At 58.7% G+C, this 22,962-nt stretch overlaps 1 protein-coding gene across 2 annotated transcripts; it reads right to left on the minus strand.

The window, feature by feature from the left end:
* Positions 1 to 646: 646 nt before the first annotated feature.
* GLIS2 (GLIS family zinc finger 2) lies at positions 647 to 21,136 on the minus strand. 2 transcript variants are annotated; one of them, XM_045820658.1, is made up of 7 exons: positions 20,748 to 21,136; positions 6,726 to 6,966; positions 5,672 to 5,844; positions 4,949 to 5,125; positions 4,735 to 4,868; positions 4,533 to 4,654; positions 647 to 3,555 (listed from the first exon to the last, which is right to left on the minus strand). In XM_045820658.1, exons 2-7 carry the CDS (start codon positions 6,895 to 6,897, stop codon positions 2,756 to 2,758), a joined length of 1,578 nt encoding a protein of 525 aa, XP_045676614.1. In that variant the 5' UTR covers positions 6,898 to 6,966; positions 20,748 to 21,136; the 3' UTR covers positions 647 to 2,755. The 2 variants fall into 2 exon arrangements, with proteins under 2 accessions (XP_045676614.1, XP_045676615.1); XM_045820659.1 differs by having other exon boundaries at positions 4,533 to 4,651; positions 20,748 to 21,131.
* Between the last annotated feature and the right edge of the window lie 1,826 nt (positions 21,137 to 22,962).

The raw sequence follows: 22,962 nt of genomic DNA on the forward strand, positions 1-22,962 counted from the left end.
CAAGTGCACACATCCAGATTCCAAAAGGCAGACTGTTCTTCCTGCCAGCCATGGTCTGCCAAGGGGTGGGGTAGAGGGCCGGGGTGGGTAAGTTTGGCGAGAAGCCAAGCCAGCCTGCCTGGCCCTGCTGCCCATGGCCTGTCCTGTCAAGTGTGGGACACAGCCCCTCCTGCTGTCACAGGGCCAGCACCAGGCTCCTCCTATAACATCACCATGTTCAGATCTATCCCCTCCCATCCAGCTGGGGGACAGAGACTTGGGACCTCATACTCTTGTCACAGACTCTCTCCACAGCTGGGTTTTTCTCTGGCATCTCAGTAATTTGGGCAGAGTGCTCATGTGGCTGGGGAAGAGAAGCCTCTCATTGCACCAAGGCCATGGAGCTGGTTCTTCCTGACAGCTGAAACCCACCGAAGTCACAGCAGGCAGGACATTCTGACAGGGCAAGGACCTGAGCATGTCTATGAACTTCGCTCCTGTTCCTGCAACATCTGCTCCCTCCCACCCTTCCCTTCCCACTCCCAGTAGCAGATTAAGAGGTGGTGGCACCCATAGGATTTAAAACCCCAGAACAGAGCCTCTGGGTGCTGCAGTCCAGGATTGGTGACCCCAAGCCAGACATGGGGCAGTCAGACATGGCTTCTTGTTGGGTGGCCTGGCTTCTGGCACATCCAAGGCAGAAACCATCTTTGCAACTCACTTTTATTGTTTCTTTATAAACTTCCTCTCACATGGAGGAATATATTGTTATAGTCATTAGCTTATCTCTTTTTTTTTTTTAACTCTATGCTAACAGCAGTGGAGCCAAAAGGAGGAAAAACATATGCTATGATAGAAAGGCACTTAGAACCTGTTAAAATACTGATATCCTGGAATGTGCAACAAGAAACCAACAACAACACGTACACCAGCCCTCTTGAGCCTGGTCTATCACTGAGTCACATGCTGAGCTAATGTCACCTTCCAGTGCCCTGTTCCTCTGCTCCTTGGGCTTGAATCTCAAACCCCTTTCCCCACAGTGGGGGACTTAAAGGCCTGGGTCCTGGATAGGGCCCGAAGAAAGGAGACCAGCTCCCTCCTGCTTCGCTCACAGCCCCTTCAAGAGGCGGAGCCAGCACTGCTGGGCCCTGTTAGGGCAGGCTAGGTCAGGGTGACCCCTCTGGGATAGAAGGGCAGTCCAGGAAAGGGCAGGGGTCAACAGAGCTGTTCAGAGGAACAGCAGGGGGAATCTAGAAATGCAGGGCTGCTAAGGACCCTACTGTTGCAGCTCAGTTCTGCCAGGGAAAGGGAAGGCTGGCTCACTGAGGCCAAGGACAGGGCAGGCCTAGGAGCCACAGCTCCTGATGGCTGGGCCAGTGCCTCCCAGACTGCACCAGGCTACCTCTCAGGGCACAGCAAGGGCTCGGGGGTGGAGGTGGGGCGCACATATTGTATCCCCAGGACCTGGTGGGAAAGACCACTCCCCAGGGCTGGGCAGTAAATAGGTAAATAGTAAATCAGCATCCTTGGCTTATTCTGGACCCTGGGAGTAAAACTAAAAGCCTCTCTAGGACAAGGGGCTCTGCTGAAAAAAGCCAGAGGAAACAGCATGTCACAAGTCTGGGCTCCTTCTACCAACTTCCCCCACCCAGGTGGAGAGCCTGGGCCTCCCATGGCTGTTCTTGACTGCTTCACGATCACCCAAGCCCAGGGCCTTAGCCCATGGCCTCTGGTGAGCACTGGCCTATAGCTCTCCCTCACCTATGTTTCGGCCGTGACTTGGCAGCCTTAGAATGAGTTTCGTCCCAACCTGGGGTTGTCCCCAGCCAGCTTCCCACCTCCTACCAGACTACTGGCTTCTACAGCCCCTAGTGCAGGGTAGAGGGGACACTGCCCCAGGCCAGGCCCACCTCACCTGTTCCCTGAGCCAGGTGGGCCCAAGGTCCTGGCACTTCCCTTTCCCATACTTCATAGCTCCCCCAAAGGTAGAGGGAGACCAGTGGTAAAGGGGCAGCTGAGTGGTCAGCTATCCCCTCACCTTGGAGAGCATTGTCCAACCCAGAGAAGGGGCTGACCCTTAGGCAGTGCTGGCTGCGTCACATGGGTAGGTGGATGCTGAGGGGCAGTGGGCAGAGCAGGCCTCCCTCTCTGAGTAGGAGGCACCTTGTCATAAGGATATGGTGGGTCTTCCTGTGGCTTTGCAGGGGCCTTCCTTCATCTGTCTTGCTCTCCCTCTGGAGGGTGGGCCAGAAGGAAAGGGGTCCAAGGAGCCCCCAAAGCAGAGGCCTGGTGAGGCTAGGCAGGTGGGGTAGGCCTTAATCCCAGGCTCCTTGTCATAGCTCACCACGTGAAGGAGTGCAGGAGCACTGAGCCAGCAAAGAGGCAGATGCCACCCCACCTACTCCCATTGCTGGGACGTGGCTGACAAGTAGACAAGGCAAAGCAGGGAGGGAGGGTGACCTGCCCAGGTTGGCCACTAGGTGAGGGAGGCACCAGGGCGGAGGGCAGGGCAGGAAGACTGAGGGCCAGAGGTGAGCAAGGCCTCAGGAAGAGCTCAGGTGTCTCTGGCCTGCAGGCAGTTCCTCCCCTGGGAGCCTAGGACACCAGCAATGACCTAGCACCATCCTTGCTGCCCAGCTTGTCTGGGGCTGGGGCTGCCAGGGGAACACAGCCAACCAGGCATTGGGAGCAGGAGGACATTATTGCTATTTCGCAGAAGAGTTTCTGTTCGTCGGGGCAGGCCCAGGAGCTTCAGGTAGCTGTCCCTGGGTTAGGTTCAGTTCACCACGGCTGGTTTGAGCAGCACAGAGCCCGGTGGGATGACCACCCAGCCAGGAGCCAGTGCCTCTGGGCTGCTGGCCACCGAACTGACACCTGTGGACAGGTCCAGCACAGTACCTGGCAGCAGGGAGAGTCCTTCAGGGCTGGGCCGGGAACGACTACTCTCAGTCCTCTCCAGAGGGGTCTTGCGGCCCTCCAAGCCCAAGGCCCTGGCCGGCACTGCCCCACACCCCTTCTCCCCATCAGCCTTGCTACCCATGGAGCCAGCCAGGAGAGAGACTACAGGCAGGCCCAGTCCACCAGCACCAAAGGGTGAGGGTAGCAGTGGGTTCTTGGCCAGATTGAGGGGCAGGACAGGGCCTGGCAGCCCAGGGCTCATGCCCGCCCCACTCCCACTGCCCCCACCATTGCCACAGGCCAGGGCACTGAGGTCAAGGGGGCCAGGGGCCAGGGGCAGTGGCAAGCCAGGTAGGCTGGGGCCTCCAAAAAGGGCAGCCGGGTTGGGGATGATGATCTGGGCCCCACTGACATAGGGGCTGCCATCGGGGGCAGGCAGTGGTGGTTTGGGGGGAGGGCGCAGTTGCAGGAGTTCCTGCTGCTCATGGGACACAAAGTGGCCATGGGCCTTGATGTGCTTGCGCAGTGAGCTGGGGTCCGTGTAGCGCTTGTGGCAGCCGGGCATCTTGCAGTAGTAGGGCTTGTCCACGTAGTGGGTTCGAGTGTGCTTGAAACGGTCACTTGAGTTGGAGTAGCGCTTGTTGCAGCCCTCATACGGACAGACATAGGGCTTCTCACCTGTGGGCAGGGACAGTGTGAGGGGTCTCCCAGCCCAGTGTCCTGCCCCCATCTACCATCTATTCGGCAGCCCTCAGACCACGATCTCTGTGAGAACAGACTCCCATTTGGGGGCGGGGGGTGTCTTCAGCACCTGGCATGAGATCTGACCCCAAGTCGGGGCAATGGAGCACAGCCCCTGAGAAGCCAGCCTTGGTTAATCCCAGAACCCCTGTGGCCTGACTGTGTGCCTTAGTGCTATGCTTCAAATTGCAGATGACAGCACCCATTTCAATAAGTGAACTGATGAACCTGATTATAGACTGCATAAAGCCCCTACTAGGAGCAAGCCCACAGTGAGCACTGCATGAACACCACCTGCCCTTTGTGCAGCCCTTACTGGGCAGAACAGCTCCAGATTCACCAAACGTCTGCTCCCGTGCTGACCAGAGTGGAGCCATGAGACTGTGGGCCTTCAAAGCGTGGCCAGCCCACACGGAGATGTGCTGGGAGTGTAAAGTGCACACCAGATTCTGTAGACTTCATGTGAAGTGAAGAATTTCAGTGTCTCACTGATACCTTTTCAATTTTGAAACAATAACCCTTTGGACATAGTGGGTTCAAGAAAACATATGATTACAGTTCATTTCACTTATTTCTTTGTACTTTAATGGGACAATTGGGAAATTTAAAATCAGGTGTGTGGCTCTGTTGGCTAGTGCTTGCCCTACTGTGTGCTGGGGTATGGTGAGGAGCGAAGCAGACACACTGGTTGCAGTCACACGTGGCCTTAGTCAACCTTGCAGGCATAACAATGCCCAGTACGGCTGGGGGGCCTGTCTGTGCTCCTGTGTGTTAGGGGTCTGACCCACCAGAGAGGCTTCCCCCGGCAAGTGGCACCTGAAACGGGCCAGTCAACAATGGGACATGTCCCTCCCCTCTGGGATGCCTGGGGATGGCCAGACTGCCCAGCTACCGCACTCCCGCACCCCCATTACCTGTGTGTGACCTGTTGTGGATCTTCAGGTTCTCTAGGCGGGAGAAGCTCTTGCTACAGGTAGGACAGCGGTGCGGCTTCTCGTTGGTATGTGTGCGGATGTGGATGAGCATCTTGTACCTGCTCCAGGGAGGGCACAGAGACAGCTCAGCTCGATGGTCCCCCGTGCCCCCTCCCACCTGCTGGCTCTCACCCTCCCTCACCTGGCGTTGAAACCTCGGCCGTGACGGGCGCAGCCCTCCCAGTGGCAACAGTACCCCGCATCCTTCTCCGGCTTGACGTGGTAGTCATTGACGTGATCGACCAAATCTTGCAGGAGCTCGAAGAGCTGGTTACACTGCAGGGCCAGGGAAGGTTCTAAGCCCTTGTGAGGCCACCTGCCCCAGCCCTGCCCCACTCTTCCTGGCCCCCACTCACCTTGGCCCAGCGACAAACCAACTGCTTTGGCAGGGGTAGCTCTGGTGAGAGGCACTTGTCCTTGGGAGTGGTAAGGAAAGAGGAAGCAGGCAGGTGCAGGGCGCCTCCAGAACCCAGAGGCAGGAAAAACTGGAAGGAGCTGGGGACGTTGTCCAGATAGCGCAGTGGCCGGAAATCCTGGTAGGAGAGGGCAAGGGGCAGAGCTGGTCATTGCCCCATGGGTCAAGCAGGCCTAGACCCCTTCTCTTTCTTCTGTAGCAGTCTGAGTTGTGTCCCCCACAATGATATGTCCTAACCCTAACACCCAGTACCTGTACATGTGACCTAATTTGAAAATAAGGTCTTTGCAGATGTGAGCAAGTTAGGAGGGGGGTCTAGACAAGTCCTGTGACCAGTCTTCATAAGAGGAAGAAGATTTGGACATAGAGACACACAGGAGGGAAGGAAGCCATGTGATACCAGGCAGAGATTGAAGTGATGTAGCTATGATGCAGGGATTGCCTAGAGTCGCCAGAAGCTGTAAGAGAGGAGGGAGGATTCTTCTCTGGGGCCTTCAGAAGGAACCAACCCTGTCGACACCTTGATTTCGGAATTCGGCTTCCAGAATGATGACAGAATTAACACATTCCTATTGTTCTAAGACACCCAGTTTGTGGCCCTTTGTTACAGTAGCCCCAGGAAACTAATACACCTTCTCTCCAGGACCCACACCCCTCTCCTTACCGGAGTGGTGTGGACTGTGGACAGGTCGCCGTTGCTCTGGCGCTCAGGGGACAGCGAGCTGCTGCCATTGGGGGAGTCTAGCCCTGATGATGGTGACAAGCTGAGGTCTACCAGAGGGGCTGCTGAAAAGCGTCCCTCCACCTTCTCAGGGAACTTGGGGTTCAGCAGGAAGCCTAAAAGAGAGGCATAGTTTGGGGCTGCTGGAGCCAGGAGTCCTGGTGGCCAGGCCCTCCTGCCTCTGAATCCTAAGCCATGACCCTGGAAGCAGACCCCAGTGATGCCACAGCCCTGACCACCCTGGGACCCCAGGTACCTGAGCCAACAGCCTGTACAGCTGATAAATGTGACCTCTGCCGTCGTGAGAGCTCAGCCATCGATTGACATGAGAAGTGGGAAGTGCCCACTTTACACATGGAATGATCTGGGACACAGAGTGAGCAACTGACCAGGAACTGGAAGCCTGAGCCCCTAGTTTCTCACCACATTGACAGGTAGAGACCTTTTCAACTTTCCTCACACCCCTTCTGCCACAGTGTTCTTCTCTTCAGTAAAATAAGAGGTCTGGGCTGGGCTACTTCTAGAGCCCTCGGGCTCAGAAGTGCTAGATCTGATTTCCAGGGGCACTGGAGGCAGAGCAGAGGGCCTGAGCCCTAAGCATCCTGAAAAACACTTGCTGGGCCAGGTCCCCAATCTCTACTGACCTGGCTAGCTGCCCACACTGCCTCAGGGGTTGGTTCTCAGGGCCTTTTGTTACTACATGTAAACCCCCCCCCCACCCCCCTTATCAGCCACTTCAAATCCTCCCAGAGGCCTCATTTGTATCCTGGCTCTGCCATTCCAGCTCTATAAACTGGGCAGGTCATTTCCCTCCTACTGGGGACAATGTAACGTCCAAACACAAACTGCTGGGAGGATGAATGGCCAGAGTGTGGGGAGCACTCTAAGCTGGAAGCTGTGAGGGGCTGCAGCGATGTGCAGGTGGACACACATTGGACATTCTATTGCCACAGCTCCATCAGGGCCCAGAGACCACTGACCTGCCCCAGCACAGTACCTGAGGGTGGGGAGCCTGGGGAGCATTGGGTGGGACTACTGTCCACCAAGCCAAGCTCCCGGTGTAGAGCTCGGTGCTGGACCACATTCAGTGTCCTCTCCCGCTTTTCTCTCGCCGCTCGGAGCTTGGTGATGCTCAGCTTCAGGTCAAGCGGCTCGTCCAAGGAGTGCATAGTGATGGGCTGGGGGTGGAGGTGGCAGCAGCTAGTGGGGAGATCCCAAGCTGGTGTTCAGGCAAGAACCTAGGGGAGGACAGGAGCTGTGTGTGACACTGTGATCCCAGGCCCTCTTCAGGCTGCACTCATTAAAGCCCACAGGAGAGGGAGGCAGTGGGTGTGCAGCAGTATGAGGGCTGTCTCCCCAGGTAGGGAGATCCTCTGAGTGGCCTGGCCAACAGGTATCATGAAGAGAGCCACCCACCTACTCAAGAGCTTCCATGACCACTTCCCACAAGTCTTTTTCTGGAAGGCAAAGCATAAAGACTACATTTTGCCATGAGATGAGTTTTAGATCCTGCCTCAGGTAGTGGTAGAGCTATCAGATTTAAGGCCAGATCTCCCTGGAAGTAACCAGGCACGTTCCAAAGGCCATTTCTGACTGAGTGGCAAGTCCTGCCTGGGACACATGCCTGGTTTGAGCTTTAAGACCCAAAACCAGGCCAGAGGAGCAGTGTGTTGTCCAAGGTGGCCACAAGTGGTCCTCAGCTACTGGCTGCTGAGCGCTCCTTGCGCCGAGCCCCATAGGGATCTGAGGTCACCTCTGAGGGAATGAGGCCCAGAGCCTGTAGGGCAAAGCTGAGCAAAACCTGACCCCAAAGGATGGGGGTGCACACAGGTGGCTTTGCCTCCCAGGTGAGGTCAGGAGAAGAGGTGCCTATAAGGAACCAGGAGCCAGAGGGCTCTGGGTCACCACCAGGGGGCAGCTGGGGGCTGTGGCCCAGTCAGGCCAGCCGGCGGCAGGTGGGGTTGGAGGGAAGTGCACCAGCTCTGATGGTTAGTAAAATAAATGCATGTATCATTTTTACAGGTGATGATATTCTATTACTATGAGTTCTCATGCTAGAATTTTCACCATTTTCTTAGAATGTCTCAATGGTGCAATTTTCACATAAACATGACCCAAAGCAAGGTCAACAATTCATTCCAAATTCAAAGTTTTCTTACAGCAGCAATCTTTTTATATGTGGCGAAAAAGTCAATGCATGTCCTTGCATTTGTTAAATGAGATGATTACACCCTGAAAATATACCTGCTAAACAAGCCAGCACCAAGATACTCCCTGTCTTTTATGGAATCCAGGTTTTCATAGTTCAACTCAGAATTCTCCTTAACCGTTAGGTGGTAAAAGATGTTGCATATTTTACTTGTGTTTCCCTGGGGGCGGGTTTTGCCCAGATGCACTCAGAGCTACCTGGAGCTCTCTCCACAGAACAGAACAGGGGAGGACAGCCCCATGTCCCCACTCAGGTTTTCTCCAGGTCAGGCCCCTCAGGGGCTTTAAATAGTCTTCACCCAGTTCCAAGCTGTGGCTCATCTGTCTCCCCAGACAAGCTCCACTTCAGCCAAGAACCCTCCAAGCACACAGGAAGTAAGGCAATCCACTCCTTCGCTTAGGCCCCTCAGCTTCTGGGGACACATCCCAAGACTCCACCAGCACATAGCTACATCAGTCTCTGAGCCTAGGGAGAAGTGCATCATCAGAGCACAGCTGGCTGCACTGGGGCACGGGACCTAGGTTTTGTTACTTGACTCGTCTCTGTTACACTCCATCAGTTGAGTACCTACAGATCTGTTGGGTTTGCCCCACAGGCCATGCACGGGCCAGGAGCTCCCAGTGATGCGGGGCGGGGTGGGGGGGTGGGGCGGCCGGGACCAGACTGCTACCCTGTGCAGATCCAGGCAGGCAGGTGAGTGAGAGACAGTGATGGATAGATGTGGGCCCCCTCCACTCACCTTCTGGCTGGGGGAGGAGCTGCCCCCTGCCTGACCCACCCCCAGTTATGTCTGTCTGTGTGTCTGTCTGCCTGTCCCTCCACCTGTTTATTTTTAGACACAGGCCCCTTCCAACCTCCCTGAAGCTCCTCTGTGCTAGGAGCCTGGAAGGAGAGGAAGGAAGTAAATATTTATGCTGATTAAGAATTCAGGAGCCAGGAAGGGCTGGTGGCCTGGTCCTTGGCTGGCCTAGGGCCACAGGCCTCCCCACAGCTTCCACACACACCCCCTCAACCTTCCAGAGAAGGGGACCATGAGGGCAGCACAGTTTGAAACTGAGAATTCAAAGCAACACTGATTGTCATTGATGTCACTGACTAAGCAACATACTTTTGGCACCTGCCCCCAGGCCAGAGGGGGACCAGGGAGGAGCCCTGGCTCACCTTGTTCTGAAGACCTGAAGGACATTCTGCTTCAGTCCAGAAGCACGAGGACCCCAAGAGAAACCTGCCTCCCAGGGTGGGGCCGAGCGCAGGGTCCATGATGAGAGTGGGGACTCCAGCACCCCCCGCCCCCAGAGACCACCCCTCACTTCCGGCCCTTAGATTTTCCCCGCGGGTTCATTCTGATGGTAACCAGCCTAGAGGCCCAGCCACCCAACCCCTGGGGAAGGAGGAAGGAGCTACCTCAAAGCCAACAGCTCCCAGCACCCCCACCCCCAGGCTGGCCTCACCCTGATTTCCCTCCCGATGGTGACCCCACTCTTTGGCCAACCTCAGTGTCCTCTCTCACCCTGCCCCCGCCCCCTCCCCCTCCCCCCCCAGCCAGCGGCCATTCTGGGCTCCGGCTCTGCTCTTTGTTCCTGCCTGGGCTGGGTGAGGAGGGGCGGGTGAGAGCCAGAGCTGAGCTCTCCAGAGGCTGAGGGGACAGCCGGCCTGGAACCCTGGGTCTGGCGCTCTGACAACTATCGGAGGCCAGCACCTGATTTATGGCCCAGGACAACCGGGAAGGTGGGGAGGGCAGAGACGCTCAGAAGGACGGCTGTTGTGTGCTCTGAGGGTGCAAACAAGTTTCTTAACCAGAGGTAATGCCCGCAATAGGCAGGAGCCACGGAGTCTCCTGTACCCCGGTACCCCGGGTGCAGCGTGGAGTCCCTTCCCCCGGGATCTCGGCTGCGGAATTCCTGGCTCAGTTTCCCGCTGGGGGCTGGCTGGCTCAGAGGTGATAGTTGTGGGGCTTTGGGTGGGCCAGCAGGCAACGCCAAGGTGGTCGTGCTCAGGCAGCGAAAGGAACTAATTAGAATGGAGGGAGCGAGGGCCCCTCCGGGACCACCGAGGTGGTGGGGCTGGGCGGGGGTCACCCTAGGAGTGGGCCATGCTGGCCCTCAGGCTACCCCCGCCCCCCCCCCCCGCCCCCGCATCCTCCCTGGGGGCTGGGCCTTAGATAATGGTTGCTATTGTGTGCTGCCTGTGGGCGAGCAAAGCCCCTAGCTGCAGGGCCCTCCACCCCCACCTTGGCCTGCCCTACCTGGCGGCTCCTCTCTCCTCCCCGCCTTGCCCTCCAGGCAGCGGAGCACCAGGCGGCGTACACACGTGAAGAAACTGGAGCCCCCCAAAAGCACAGTCTGTGCCAGGACCCTGTGGCTGGGGTGGGGAATGGGTCGACCTTCCTTAAACACCTACGTTTTATACACTGTCCATGAATTCTCTGAACCCTCTAAAACCCTGCTGTGGGTAAATGCAGTCATTCCCCCTGCTATGCAGGTGGGGAAACTGAACACATCACCAGGTTAATAGTAGGCCAGAATCTGCTCTGGATAGAACCTCTCCCTCCCTGCAGTGAGCTAACCCTAAGCCTGCAGCAGTCCTGTGGAGGTGGAGAGGGGCTCTGCACATCCACTCTGAGAAGCACTCAGGGTCTCTGGGGGGGGGGGGGGTGTTCTGTAAGATGGGCACTCTCCCAGCCTACCCCACAGGAGCACAGTCAGGTGCCTGACCACCACCTTGGGGTGTTGTCAAGAGCAACGTGAGGGGCACCCCTTATTCCCAGAGTAGCCCTGAAACTACCCTTTGATCAGCCGTGGCTCATCCAGCTTAGGACCAAGATGCAACTCTCAAAAGCCTATGTGGCTTGCTTGACAGAGACTGGAAAGGGAAAGCAAGTCCCTGGCCTCCCCTGTGCTCCATGGGTGCCCTGGTAATCTGTCAACATGCTGCTCTTACCACAGGGAAACTGGCCCGGAGAGAGAGACCACTGCCCCAGGTTGCACAGTGGGTAGCAAGCCTGGGATTGGAAACCATGGGTGAATGTTATAGAATAACAGGACCAGCAGCCTGCTGTTGATAATCGAGGAGCAGGCTAGCACCCGTTAAGGCAAGTGCTTCTTCCTCCCCATTTTACAGATGCAAAAATGAAGGCTTGGGGAGATTAAGTGAACTGTCCAGGGTCACACAGCTTCTCTGTGGCAAAGCTGGGTTTTAAGCCCAGGTGAGTCCAGAAGCTGTGTCCATCATTAGCCCCTGCTATGCCAGTGGCTGTGGGGAGGGACAAGGAAAAGGGCTCCTCTCCCTGCCCAGGGGTTTACCGGAGCTAGGTGCAGAGCCTAAAAGGGGCACAGGCCGTGGGTGGGTGCTGGAGAGGCCGCCTAGGGTGGTAGTCACAGGGAAGCTTGGTGAACTGCAGGCAGTTATGCTGCCAAAGGTAGGGCCCCACAGTCCTGCATTCCTGGGAACCACTGTGGCTCCGCCCTGCCTAAGAGCTCCACCCTCCAGGGCAGCAAGCAGCTCTGGCTAGAGGGGCAGGGGCAGGCCTCATCCTCTCCTGGCCCCACTCCCTGATCAGGCAGCAGAGCATACTTAGGGCTGTAAGTATGGGGTGGAATACCCCAGTCTCCAGCATGGCTCTGCCACTTCATACCCATGTGACTTAAGGCAAGTCACCTCAGGGTCCTCATCTCTAAAATGGGATGGTAGTAATAGTAATAAGCTACTCCCACTGGGTTCCTGGGAGAAATCAGTGTAACTGTGCACATCCAATGATTGCTTAGTGTTTCCACTGATATGTAATACTCAGCATCTAGAACAGTACTGGGTGCATAGTAGGTACTTAATCACAGTTCTTGAATCAAGCATCACCATCACAGAGTTCTGCAGCCTTCGGCCAGTCTAGAAAGTAAGGACAGCTGAACAGGGGACAGGCCTTTCCTGCTGCACCCACAGACACTCTAGTTTCACACTCGTCTGGGAGCATGTGGGTTTCAGTTTAGGGCAACTAAACAAGTGTGTGCCCCTCAAGAGCCTCAGGCCTCTGCTGTCCTGTGGAATAACCAGAGCTGCTGACCAGTCACCTTCCAGAGTCTGACTACATCAAGGAAAGAACGCCAGGAGGCCCTGGAGAGGCTCTGAGCAGTCCTGGAAGGAGCAAACCTCCCCCCAGGATGAAAGGGAGGGGCTTATCCTGAGGCCTCTGCCCAGCAGGTCCCAGGAGAGGGGCCAGGGCAGGCAGCACTTCCTGGAAGAGCATGGGGTTCGCCTTCCCTGGGAACCTCTTGCTCTGAAGCCTGGCCCCTCCCCTATCACAGACCGGTGCTCAGCCAGCACCCTGGGCCTTCCCAGATCCTCCGGTAAGGCAGACCTCACCCTGGAGTGCAAATACCCCCAGGTGACCCAGCCAGGGCTTAGCTCTTGGGCTATGGGGGCCTCAGAAAGGCCCCCAGCTGGGCAGCAACTGCATAGGCGTGTTTAGAGAGTGCTACCCAGAGCCAGGCTACCTGGTTCCAGTCCTCTTTGCCCCACCCCTGGCTGTGGGGCCTCAGATGGGTCCCTGTCGCTCCCTCTCAGCCTTAGTTTCCTTGACCGTAACAGGCACTATAATACCATGCTGGATCACCAGGCACACAGGAGGCGCCAGCAACTGGTAGCCCTGAGGATTCTTGTACGAGGCCCCAGGCTGAAGGTACTCCACAGTAACTTGCCCTGCCAAAGTCACCCAGAGAGTTCAGGCAGCGGTGAAGGTGGAAGGCATGCAGCTGGCTTCCCCCACACCCCTCACCCCGGGCTCCCCAGATGTACTTCCTTCCCCAACGCCAGCAAGGTGCCACCAGGTTGGGGACAGCAGCTCACACATGGGCCCTAGCCTGCAGATGCACACTCACATAGATGTGTGTGCCCATCCAGCTGCAGGGCCCAGCCTGGCACAGAAGTCTCTTCTAGCCCTGGTGGCTCGAGGCACCTAGTGCAGCCCCCACCCCTTGCTGCCTGCCCGCCTGCAGCCACCTTTGCACAACTATGTCTGGTATTTTCCTGTCTGCCCAGCTTGGGGGGGAGGTGCTGTGAGCACTGCCTGCACCTGGGCCTCAGCCAGAGGGGAGCCCGCCAAGCAGCCCCCACGCCAGGCAGCCCGCCCACCTACCCACCCACCAGCCAGCGAGCTAGGAGGGAAGGGCTGGGCCCAGGCTGCCCAAATCCCTGGGAGGGGCCCACACTGGGAAGCCAGACAGGACACACACCCAGCAAGGCCTAGACACAGGCAGCCCAGGACCTGCCAAGCAGCACTGCCACTCTCAGTGGGCAGCGGGGCTGGGCACTCATCCAGAGCTCTCTGGGGCCAGCAAAAGCACTGGCCAGTGTCCCACAGGTCAGGGACGGGCACTCACAGCACCCCCAGACATACAGGCACATGCCTATGTATCACACCTGTGCACATACATGGGACACAGGACATGGCAGGTAAGTAGCATCAAAGTTGGGAACCCAGGACCCAGGCATCTTAGCTTATGGTGGGGAGCCAGGATGAGGCCTGGGGCCCACCCCTCCCATCACCACAGGACCAGCACCAGGCCCAATGAACAGCATTTGCCAAGTCCCAGTGGGAAGGGAGGTGGGCAAGGCAGGCTCTGGACTTTGGCCTTTCCCTCCCAGCCTCATTTACCCCATTTCTCAGTTATGCACTCCAACACCAGGCCCTCCACTCCATTCTGGGGGGGCGGGGGGGGCACAGATAAGTGAGAATGAAGGGCATCCAGACTTCAGTGAGGGAACCACTGGCAACAGAGAAACGGTGTTTAGGGGTGAGCTGCTCCTGTGAGTGTAGGGGGCAGACCTGAGTAGGCCACATGGACTTCGGGTGAAGCAGGAGGAAGCGGGAGCGTTGGGACCTAACGAGTTCTGCAGGCTGCGCTGGCCAGCCTGCCTCCTGCTCACCATCGCCATTCATCCTCACCACCCTGACAATTAGGTGTGATTCTCCCCACCTTCCATATGAGGACAGTGAGGCTCAGCGCAGATCAGTCACCTGCCAAGGTCACCATGACGGTACTTTAAGTAGCAGTCGGGATTCACCGCCAGGTCAAAACCCACACTCTTTCCAGGCCCAATGCTGCAGAGGCCTGGGGGTTTGGCCCCCCGACCAGCCCGCAAATAAACTGTCTGTCATCCAGCAGAGGAGGCCCGAGGGGGAGGCTGGGCCAGGACCTGGGGGGCACTGGGAGGCACAGAGTGCTCTGCACAGAGAGTGCCACCATCCTTTCCAGCCCAGACTTCCCCTGCAGCACCTCCTTTCTCAAGATTTCCTGGCTCCCGTGAGCCTGGGGCTTACCTCTTAGGTGCTAGCTCCTGCTTTACAACCTTCCATGTCCCCATAATCCCCTCCAGCTGCCGCTTCCCTCCTACTTCCCCTCCTTCAGCAAATCTTCCCTGATTCACCTCTTGCAGCTGCACAGGAGCAGTTCTTCCAGGTGCCTAAGGGCTGAGCAGGGGCTCTGTCTCCACACTGCCAAGGGCAGCCTCCCTAGCCCTGCAACAGCCCTGTGCTGCTGGCCACACTCACCCTGGGTCCAGGTCCTCTCTAATATATCACTAACGCCACAATGTCCCCAGCGCTTGAGCATGCCCTAAGTGCCCAGCCCTGGACACAGTGGCATATTCACTGCCCCAGGTACTCACTTTCTACACCTGACATTCTGAGCCTCTTTCCAAGAAGGGCAGACAGGAATGTCTCTGGAGCTCCAGGCAGTTCTGAGCCTTCTGGGGGTGTTGAAATGGAGGAGGCCTCATGGAGCAGACCACTGCCTCCTCTCCCACAGCCCCCACACAGCTCGCTCCTTCCACCAGCATGGACTGGGCAGTGATGCAAAGTGCTGGGGCTCAGAGCCAGAAACCAGGCCTGCCCCGGTGTGATGTGAGCCAGCTCTGGGCCTCAGTTTCCCATCCAAGAAAGGAGGGGGTTGGCCCAGAATGGGACTGGAGCTCAAGCATCCTGACCACGCCCCTAACAGCACCTCTGCCTTTCACTTTTCCCTAACACTGGGACCTCAGTGAATGTTGCCGAGTAAATGAATCTACCTGTGGTGCCACCAGCCAGGTGGGGTGGGCAGGCAGGGAGGGGCTTACAGCCCAGAAGAAGGAAGTGGCTTGCCCAAGGTTAAGGTGAGAGGCAGGGCCTGGGCTTCCTCCTCCCTGTCTAGGGCAAGGGACCAAGGAGCAGGACTAGGGTGGGGTAGCCAGAATTGCTCTAGTCAGTTGGGATGACCAGAAGGACCCAGTTCCCCTAGCTTCATCTCTTGCTGCTTACATCCAGCAGTGGCACAGAGCCTACCCCAGAACAGCAGGACAAGACCAGGCCCAGCAGGGGCTCCGGCATAAACTCTGGACTCCACCCCATGCCCTTCTTACCAGCCATCCCACCCTCCCCTGCTTGTCCACTCCAGGCAGCAAAGCGAGTCCAAAAGCCAGGGGTAGCCTCCAAACCCAACAGGGAACACCATACCAGGCCTGCCTGCTTCCGGCCCTTGGGGCCCAGGGTTCACAGGACAACGCATGGTGACCACTAAGTGACCAGAGTGGTGCTGGGGGCTTGGACTGGAGGAGGGTGTGGCTGGCAGACAGAACAATGGAGGGCCCCACAGCCTTGGGGTAGGAGGACATCACAGCTGGGGTCAGTAAGCCTGGAAGGGTAGGGTTGGGGGGCTCTGGACGCAGGAGGAAGTGGCCCAGAAGACTTCCCAGCCAGACCTAGATGCACACGTGGGTAAGGAAGGAGGCTTTCCCAGACACAGCTGTCCCCCGTGCCATGCCCCAGCAGTGGATGGGGGGTGGGGGGGTGGGGAAGAGTGGAGCTGGGGGGATTCCTGGACTGAATTGACATTTCAGGGGCCAAGATCAGATAGCCCTAGGCTCCAGTCCCAATCCTTCCCTGACCTTAAGTGACCCTATAAGCAAACCCCTCAAATCTGAGCCTTAGTCTTCCCCAACTACAGCCCACAGGCAGCATCCTTACTCCCAGAGTCCCAGTGGGCACTGGCCAGTGCGTGCATTATGCAAATTGTGGAGACCCTCTGTCAGCCGCAGGATTGTTTTCCTAGAGGTGCCCAGTACTGACTTGGGCAGCTCAACAACCCCCTGGGGCCTCTGAAGTCTCCCTACCCTCTCCTAGCCATGATTGGAGGAGGGGGTGGGAGGCTGAGTCTGAGTCCCCTTCCCAGGCAGCCATCTGCCAAGGCAGGAGTACATGTGCAAAAGTCACACTGGAACGTCCAGCACCCCCCTGTGGCAGGTACTACCTGGCTTCTTAGGCAATGCAGACAAAGGCCCTGAGGAGACACCAGCCAACCCCAGTTATGGCCTGGAAGATTTTCAGCCCTTTCCCATCCCCCACCAGGGGCATCTGGAAAAGATAGGAAGCTCCCCCATTAGAATCACTTCCCACCTCTGTGCTCCCCCAGGCCCTCCCTAGCCTGGCCACTACTTAACCAGAACCATTTCATCTCGTCTGGGAGGGGGCATGGAAGGCCAGAGCTCTCCCCATAGAGATGCTCGGATCCAGGGCCTCCACTGTCCAGCCTGAGGGAGCTTGGAGAGACATCCCAGGCAGGACAGTCAGACTTCTGGGGCTCCCTGGGGACTAGCTGTGTGGAAGCTCCCAGGGGTTCCCTACAAGGGAAAAAAGGGCCAGGGACCCCTGCAGACCTGGGCTAGGCCTTGCCTCCCACATGGACAGGTCTGGGGCGGAGGCCAGGAGGATCAGCACAGGGAAAGGATGGGTGTTTAGGGCCTGGTGTGCACAGCTGCTGAGGCCAACTCGGGCTCCCCTCAGGGGCAGGGCCCCTTCTCGTTCCAGGCTGGGAAACTGGCCATCAAACACCACCACGCCACCCACAGCAGGCTCTTTTCCATCCTGAGCTTCAATTTCCTCATTTGTCTAATAGAGATCTATGGATCTCTCTCACAAGATTAAGGTAATAATTTCAAGTGACAAATGTTAATGCCTACAAAGTTCAAGGGGCCATTGGAAGGCATTGTTGACTTTTTCCGGGAGTTGTTACCAGGCGTTCCCACCCTGCTGCTCTATCCCTGACCAGCTTCACCCCCTGCCCTCTTGTGAAGACCTAAGAAGGCATTTTTATTTGTTTACAGACAGCAGAGGCTTACGGGGCTATGTGGGGGCCAGGAGAGAAAACTAGGTCTACTCCAGGCTATACCCCTGCATGAGACCCCCCACTCCCCCAGCAAGCCCCTCTATGTCCCAGCATCTAAGCAATTGCTCCAGCCCTGGCTGATCAATAAAGCACTAGCAGTCCTGGTTGACAATGGGAGTCCCTGCCTGGTCATACCCAAACTAGCATTCTCCAGGGTGAGGCTGAAGCATCCACCTGGGAAACCCTGGGCAGGTGTGTCCCAAGGGCCTTGAAGTAGCTGTGGTCCCCCACACCCAGGGCTAGTAGCAGGCTGGGACAAAGCTGGGTGTCCTGAGATTCTCAGAGAGGTGAACCCTCAGACACACATCTGGGCCTCAGCCTCTTTCTTAGGGCCATTTCACAGGCCCTGCACGGGAAAGCAACTTCAGCAGGGAGGTGGGCGAGAAGCCACATCTTTCTGGTTGGTCCCAGTGAGCCCCTCACCAGCCAGTGATGCTCCCCACCTCTAAGAAGGGCACTTGTCTGGGTGAAGAAAGGATCACACAGTCACTTCCAGGGGTCACCCTTCTGGCTTTAGTCATCTGTGTGAAATACACAATGACAGTAATAACCCTTAATAGAGAAAGACTTCTCCTAGCCTCAGAAAAGGCAGCCCCCCCACACCCCACCCTCCCATTCCACCTAGCTCAGGCCTTTCTAATACATTCTGAATTTCCCTCTTGGGTAAGGGGCCTCTTCAGCTTGCCTGCCCTGCGACACAGGAAGCTGGGAGGCATCCCCCACTGGAGGGGAGAGGTGGGAGTAGCAATCTTCCCTACCCTGCCCCCCTCCAGCTTCCAGGGTCTGTCCCAAACACGGCCCAAAGGGCCCAAAAGCTCTTAGGTCACACTCCCCAAATCTGGTCACCTGGCCCCAGCTTTCAGCACCCTCCGTCATCCTGGGACTGCCCCAAACCACCCAACACCCAGTCCCCACCCAAGTGGGAAATTTGGATTCCAAGCCAGTTGGGGCAGATGGAAACCCACGTGGGAAAGTATCAGGGAAATACATTCTTCACTCTACAGCCCAGCTCAGACCCTGGGAGGATTAGGTGGCAGAAGACACTCCTACCGCCTAGGGCCAAGGCCAGGCCAGGAAAGGGGGGGAGAGAAAAGCGGGGGCCCCATGGTGGGGCTGAGAGGGGTCTAGGCCTCCCTACACCAGGTCCCAGGAGGGGCTCTGGAGAGCTTTGTCTCCTTGGGATCAGTTCGCCCTCTCACCCTCCACAGGCACTCCCAGTGCGGCAGCCAGGGGAGCCCAGGCAGGGGAAGACATGGCTTGGCTACCCATTTGCAGCTGAGCTTCTAGAAACAACAAAAGCTTTGGGGGGGCGGGGGGGGGGGACGTGGTTCACACGATTGTTTAAAATGAGGTTTTTGGATGTCTGTGGCATCCAGTTATTCATACTGGCTCCACCCATGGACAATTGAGAGTTAGCTTTTGTTGGCCTTACCCACTCCCAACACCCCCACCCCAAGTCTTCTCATGGACTCTGAAGCTCAGGAATCTCACCTTGTCTGACCCCTTGGTTCGACAGATGAAGAAACTGAGACCCAGAAAGGGGAGGAGCCTGGTCCAAGGACCCCTGGGAGTTGTTGGCCACCTGGGACTCAATTCCAGGACATCAGACTCCTAGGTGGGGGGCTTTTCCTACTCAACCTCCAGGTGGTGGCCCAACTCCAGCATCTCCCCCAAAGCCAGTGACCCCAAAAGCAGTGGTGCCTAGAAGTAGGGTGACTCACTGTCTGGCTTTCTGGGGCACCCCCCCTCCCCATCAGTGAGGGAGGAACTGGCAGGTGTTCCTATGTAGAGAGCCAGGAGCAGGGAGAGGCCCCCCACAGGGGGCCTGCACCAGGGTCACTCAGGGGCCGAAGATCCCCAGCTGGAGGGATTTAACACTAAAGGTCAAAGGTCACAGACAGGGAATGGTGGGCAGGCATGGGGGGGGTAGTCAGAACTAATGGCAGCTCCGGAAAGGAGGGGGAGGGGAAGGGGCTGAGGAAAATAGAGCTGTTTCCAAAGGGTACCCAACCCCCATAAGTGGTCCCCCAACCTCTGGCACTATCTCCTGCTTGGTGGACTACAGGGAGGGCCAAGTGGAGTTGGTGGTGGGCTGTGAAATGGGGCTGGGCTGAAGCTCAGAAAGGGGTGTCCTGGAGGGGCCCCCTGGGTGCAGCCCCTCCCCCAGTACTGGCCAGGGCCAGCTGGGAGGCCCAGCTGTGGCCCAGAGGGGAGAAGGAGGAGCAGAGAAGGGGTAGGCTCAGAGGTCATGGGGAGGGATGTATGGGTTGGGCTGGAACAGCTGTGGCACTGTGGCACTGGTGTGAGGCTGGGGGAGGGCTGGACAAGTGGGCAGACTGAAGGAGCCAGTTTCCCCTTCCCTGCGCCTGGGGGCTGAGGAAGGTCCTGGAGGAGACACTGGGGAGTAGAGTGTCTTCCTTAGCTGCCTGCTAAGCCCCACCATTCCTTCAGGATGCCAGGACCAGGTACGTAGGACCCTCAGAATGGCTGCCTCCCACGACCACAGCTCTGGCCCTGTCCCTGGCCCAGACCAAGAACCACGGGAGCCCAAGCCTCGGCCAGGTCCCAGGCAGGCCTGGCTGCCCCTTCAGTGTCAAGCATTCCCTTCAGAGCCAAGATACTGGGCTGAGATGGCTGGGGGCCCAGGGCTCCTCCCAGGATCCCTTCCCACTTCCCAGGCCCCAGGGCAGGGCCGGGTAGCTCCCCGCAACCATTGCTGTCTGGAGTGGCCAGGCTAGGCTAGGCAGGCCCTCCTGGACAGGGGACAAGCAGCATGCCGCCCTGCTGTGGCCCGAGTACCCGAGTGGGTAGGGCAGTGTGCCAAGGTCTCCAGGTGCCAGCCTAGATTCCAGCCCCATCCCAGGGGGACAGGCTGGGGAAGCAAGGCATAGGCATTTCCCTCCCTGCAGATGCACCTGCCTCGCCCCCTCCAGACCTTTCCTCAGGCGAGTTGGGTACCCCCGCTCCCCCCACTCTGCCAGGTTCTCTGCTTGCACACAGCGGGGGAGGAACAAGTGCTGGACAGGACTCTAGCTCCCAGTCCAAACGCGGCAGAACCCCAGTCCTGAACGTCAGGACGCCTGCCTCCCCAGCCTTTCTATCCAGGGACAGCGGGGGCGGGGGTGAGGGAGTGGGGAAGACTTTCGGGGACAAGGGAGAAGACACCTTTCAAACCCCGTTTTAGAAAGACCCCCGGCTCAGCCGTGTGAAGGGGGAAGCTGCCCGGCAGCCCCAGACAAGTTCTTACCCAGGCTCCGGGGACCCCCTCTCACCCCGCAGCGCGCCCCCACTGCAGCAGCCCAACTTCCCCGCCGAAGTTTGCTCCCGCCCCGGGCCCGGCCGCGGCAGGGCCCGGCCTCGGGACGGAGGAAGGGCAGGGGGGAGGAGAAAGACAGAGAGACCGAGGGAAAGGGCCGAGGAGCCGGCGAGGGAGGGAGCGCGCAAGCCAGAGAGCGAGGGAGCGAGCGCGCAGGGGGCCCGGCGAGGGCTCACAATGGCCCGGAGCGAGGCGCGGACGCGGTAGGTGTAGGCAGCCCTCGAGCCCCGCAGACCCCGCGCAACAGACCAGCCCCCCTGCCCAGTCCCGGTCCCCACGACGCGACGCCCGGGGGCTTCCTACCTCGGCGGCGGGGGGCGGTCGGGCTCCCAACTGCGGGCTCCGGCGGTCTGGGGGCTGCAGGGAGTGAGCGGGGGAGGGGCCGGGGCGGGCGGGGGCCGGGGCGTGAGGCTCACAGGGCGCAGGCTCCCCTGGCACGGCCGCCCGGCTCCCGGCCGCTCCGCCACATCTGCAGCTCCGGCGGGGAAGGTGGCCGCGGCGGCCGGGCCGGGCCGGGATGTCTTACAGAGGGAGGGAGGAGGGCGGAGGGAGGCGGTGAGAGGAGGGACCGGCGGGCTGAGGAGGAGGGGAGGAGGAGGGGCGCGGGGGGCATCCGCCCTCCCTTCTCCCTCCCCCGCGGCTTCCCTCCAGCCCTCCCAGCAAACCCCTCTCGCCGCAGCGGCCCCAGGCCCGGGGCGCCAGCTGCCAGGCGGGGCGTGAGCGTCGGGGGGGAGGGGGCGGCCGCACACGGGCGCTGGGCCAGCGGAGGGGAGGACGGAGGGCAGCGAGGCTGCGGGGAGCCGGCACCCGGAGGGAGGGAGGGAGGGAGGGAGGGAGGGAGGGAGGGAGGGAGCGCGGGGCAGCTGCCGGCCACGGGCGTCCTCCTCGGCCCCATCCTTAGGTCCCCCCTACGGCCCCGCCCCCAGCCCGAGGGCAGCGCTAGGACACGGCCCGGAGGTGGCCTGGGGTGGCGGGGGCGGGTGGGGTGGGGGAACGTCCCACCCTCGGGGGAAGCCCGGGGAGGGGGTGGGCTCGCAGTGGACCGAGGGAGGGCTTGCAGCCTGGAGGAAAGGCCCCGAAAACCGGTAAGATGAAGAAGGAGGCGGGGCCCATCGCCTCCCTCCTGCGGGGTCACCTTGGCTAGGCCCCCCGCAGCCCCGGGCGGGGGACGGGGGGCGGGAGGGGGCGGCAAGAATGCCTTTCAACGGGCCCTGATTTCTCTGCCCAGCCCAGTTCCAGGAACGCGCGGGCAGCACCCGCGGGCAGAGGCCCCAGCTCCGGGTTCGGGGCGGCGCACGCCGGGGTTCGAGGCCAAGCTTAGTGCCTCCCTCCTGTCCGACGCCGGCTTGTTCCCCTCCCCCGCCCGCCGTTTCCTCGGCCTCAGTTTCCTTCCAAGTTCCGGCTTCCGCTCAGCTGGAGTCTGGGTCCCCGCCGTTGGGGCAGGCTGCGTCCTCAGTTGGAGTGCCGCGGGGTCCTTGATTGTTTGCCTGGCCCCTCAGCGCCCAGCGTAGTGCGGTTTACAAAGTGGAATGAGTGGAGAGACCAAACCTGCACCCGCTAAGTTGTTTTTACCTCCTGATGCTGAAACTCGACTGGCGTTCTTCAGTGTGTTTTGTTTGGGCCAATCTGGAGCCCCCACCCAGCTATCTTCTTGCTGCTCTGCAGCGCGGTTGCAAACCTTGATATAAAAAGAGCCCTGCTGCTGTTAGCCGACCCTGCCTCCATGCAGTTGGCCTTGAAAAGTCCAACAGACATAAAGCATCTTCTATAGGTGAGGCATCTGCCTCTGGGCGTAATGCCACCTTCACTCCTGTATTTAATGGTGTGTCCTTGCTCGAGCTCACAGCATCCCCAGCGCCTGGCATAGTGTTTGGCACATAGTAGGTGCTCCTGAACTGTTACATGGACACACAGTAGATGCTCATATTTGGGGCAAATGGAGACACAGTAGGTGCTCATGACTTGCGCGAATGGACGGATACAGAATATATGTTCATTCCATTTTTAAGAAAATGGACACATAGTAGGTGGTCGTGACCTGTTGCATGAAAGGACACACTGAGTGAATAGGCAAAGAGTAGGGGTTCATGAACTATTGGGTGATAGGTGAAAGGCCATAGGCCCTGAAGGTGGTGATTTGGAAGTGACCCCACCCCCCCACCCCCCCCGGGTTTCCCTTGTGTGGATTATGTGGAGTGAGGTCGGGTTAAACATTAGCCGGCAGATGGGCCTCTCGGGAAGGCCAGCTTTGCGACCTAGCGCCTTCAGGAGGGGGCTGTTAAGGGCCAACTCTCCCAGTCCACTGACCAGCGGGTGTGTGGGGTAGGGCGGAGGCTGAGAGACACAGAGCGCCCCCTCCCGGCGTCCGGGATCACGGTGATTCAGCTGAAGCGAGACCCTGTAGCCTGCAGTGTTGCAAAGTCCAATTTCTTCGAGCCCCAGGGAAATCCAGGTGTATGAAAAAGGTACCCAAGGGGCTAATTTTATATCCGTTAAAAGAACTTGCCGTGTGTTTGCA

Source organism: Phyllostomus hastatus, unplaced genomic scaffold (assembly GCF_019186645.2).
Source record: "Phyllostomus hastatus isolate PE091 unplaced genomic scaffold, TTU_PhHast_1.1 phas_scaffold_442, whole genome shotgun sequence".
Classification (NCBI taxonomy): Eukaryota; Metazoa; Chordata; class Mammalia; order Chiroptera; family Phyllostomidae; genus Phyllostomus; species Phyllostomus hastatus.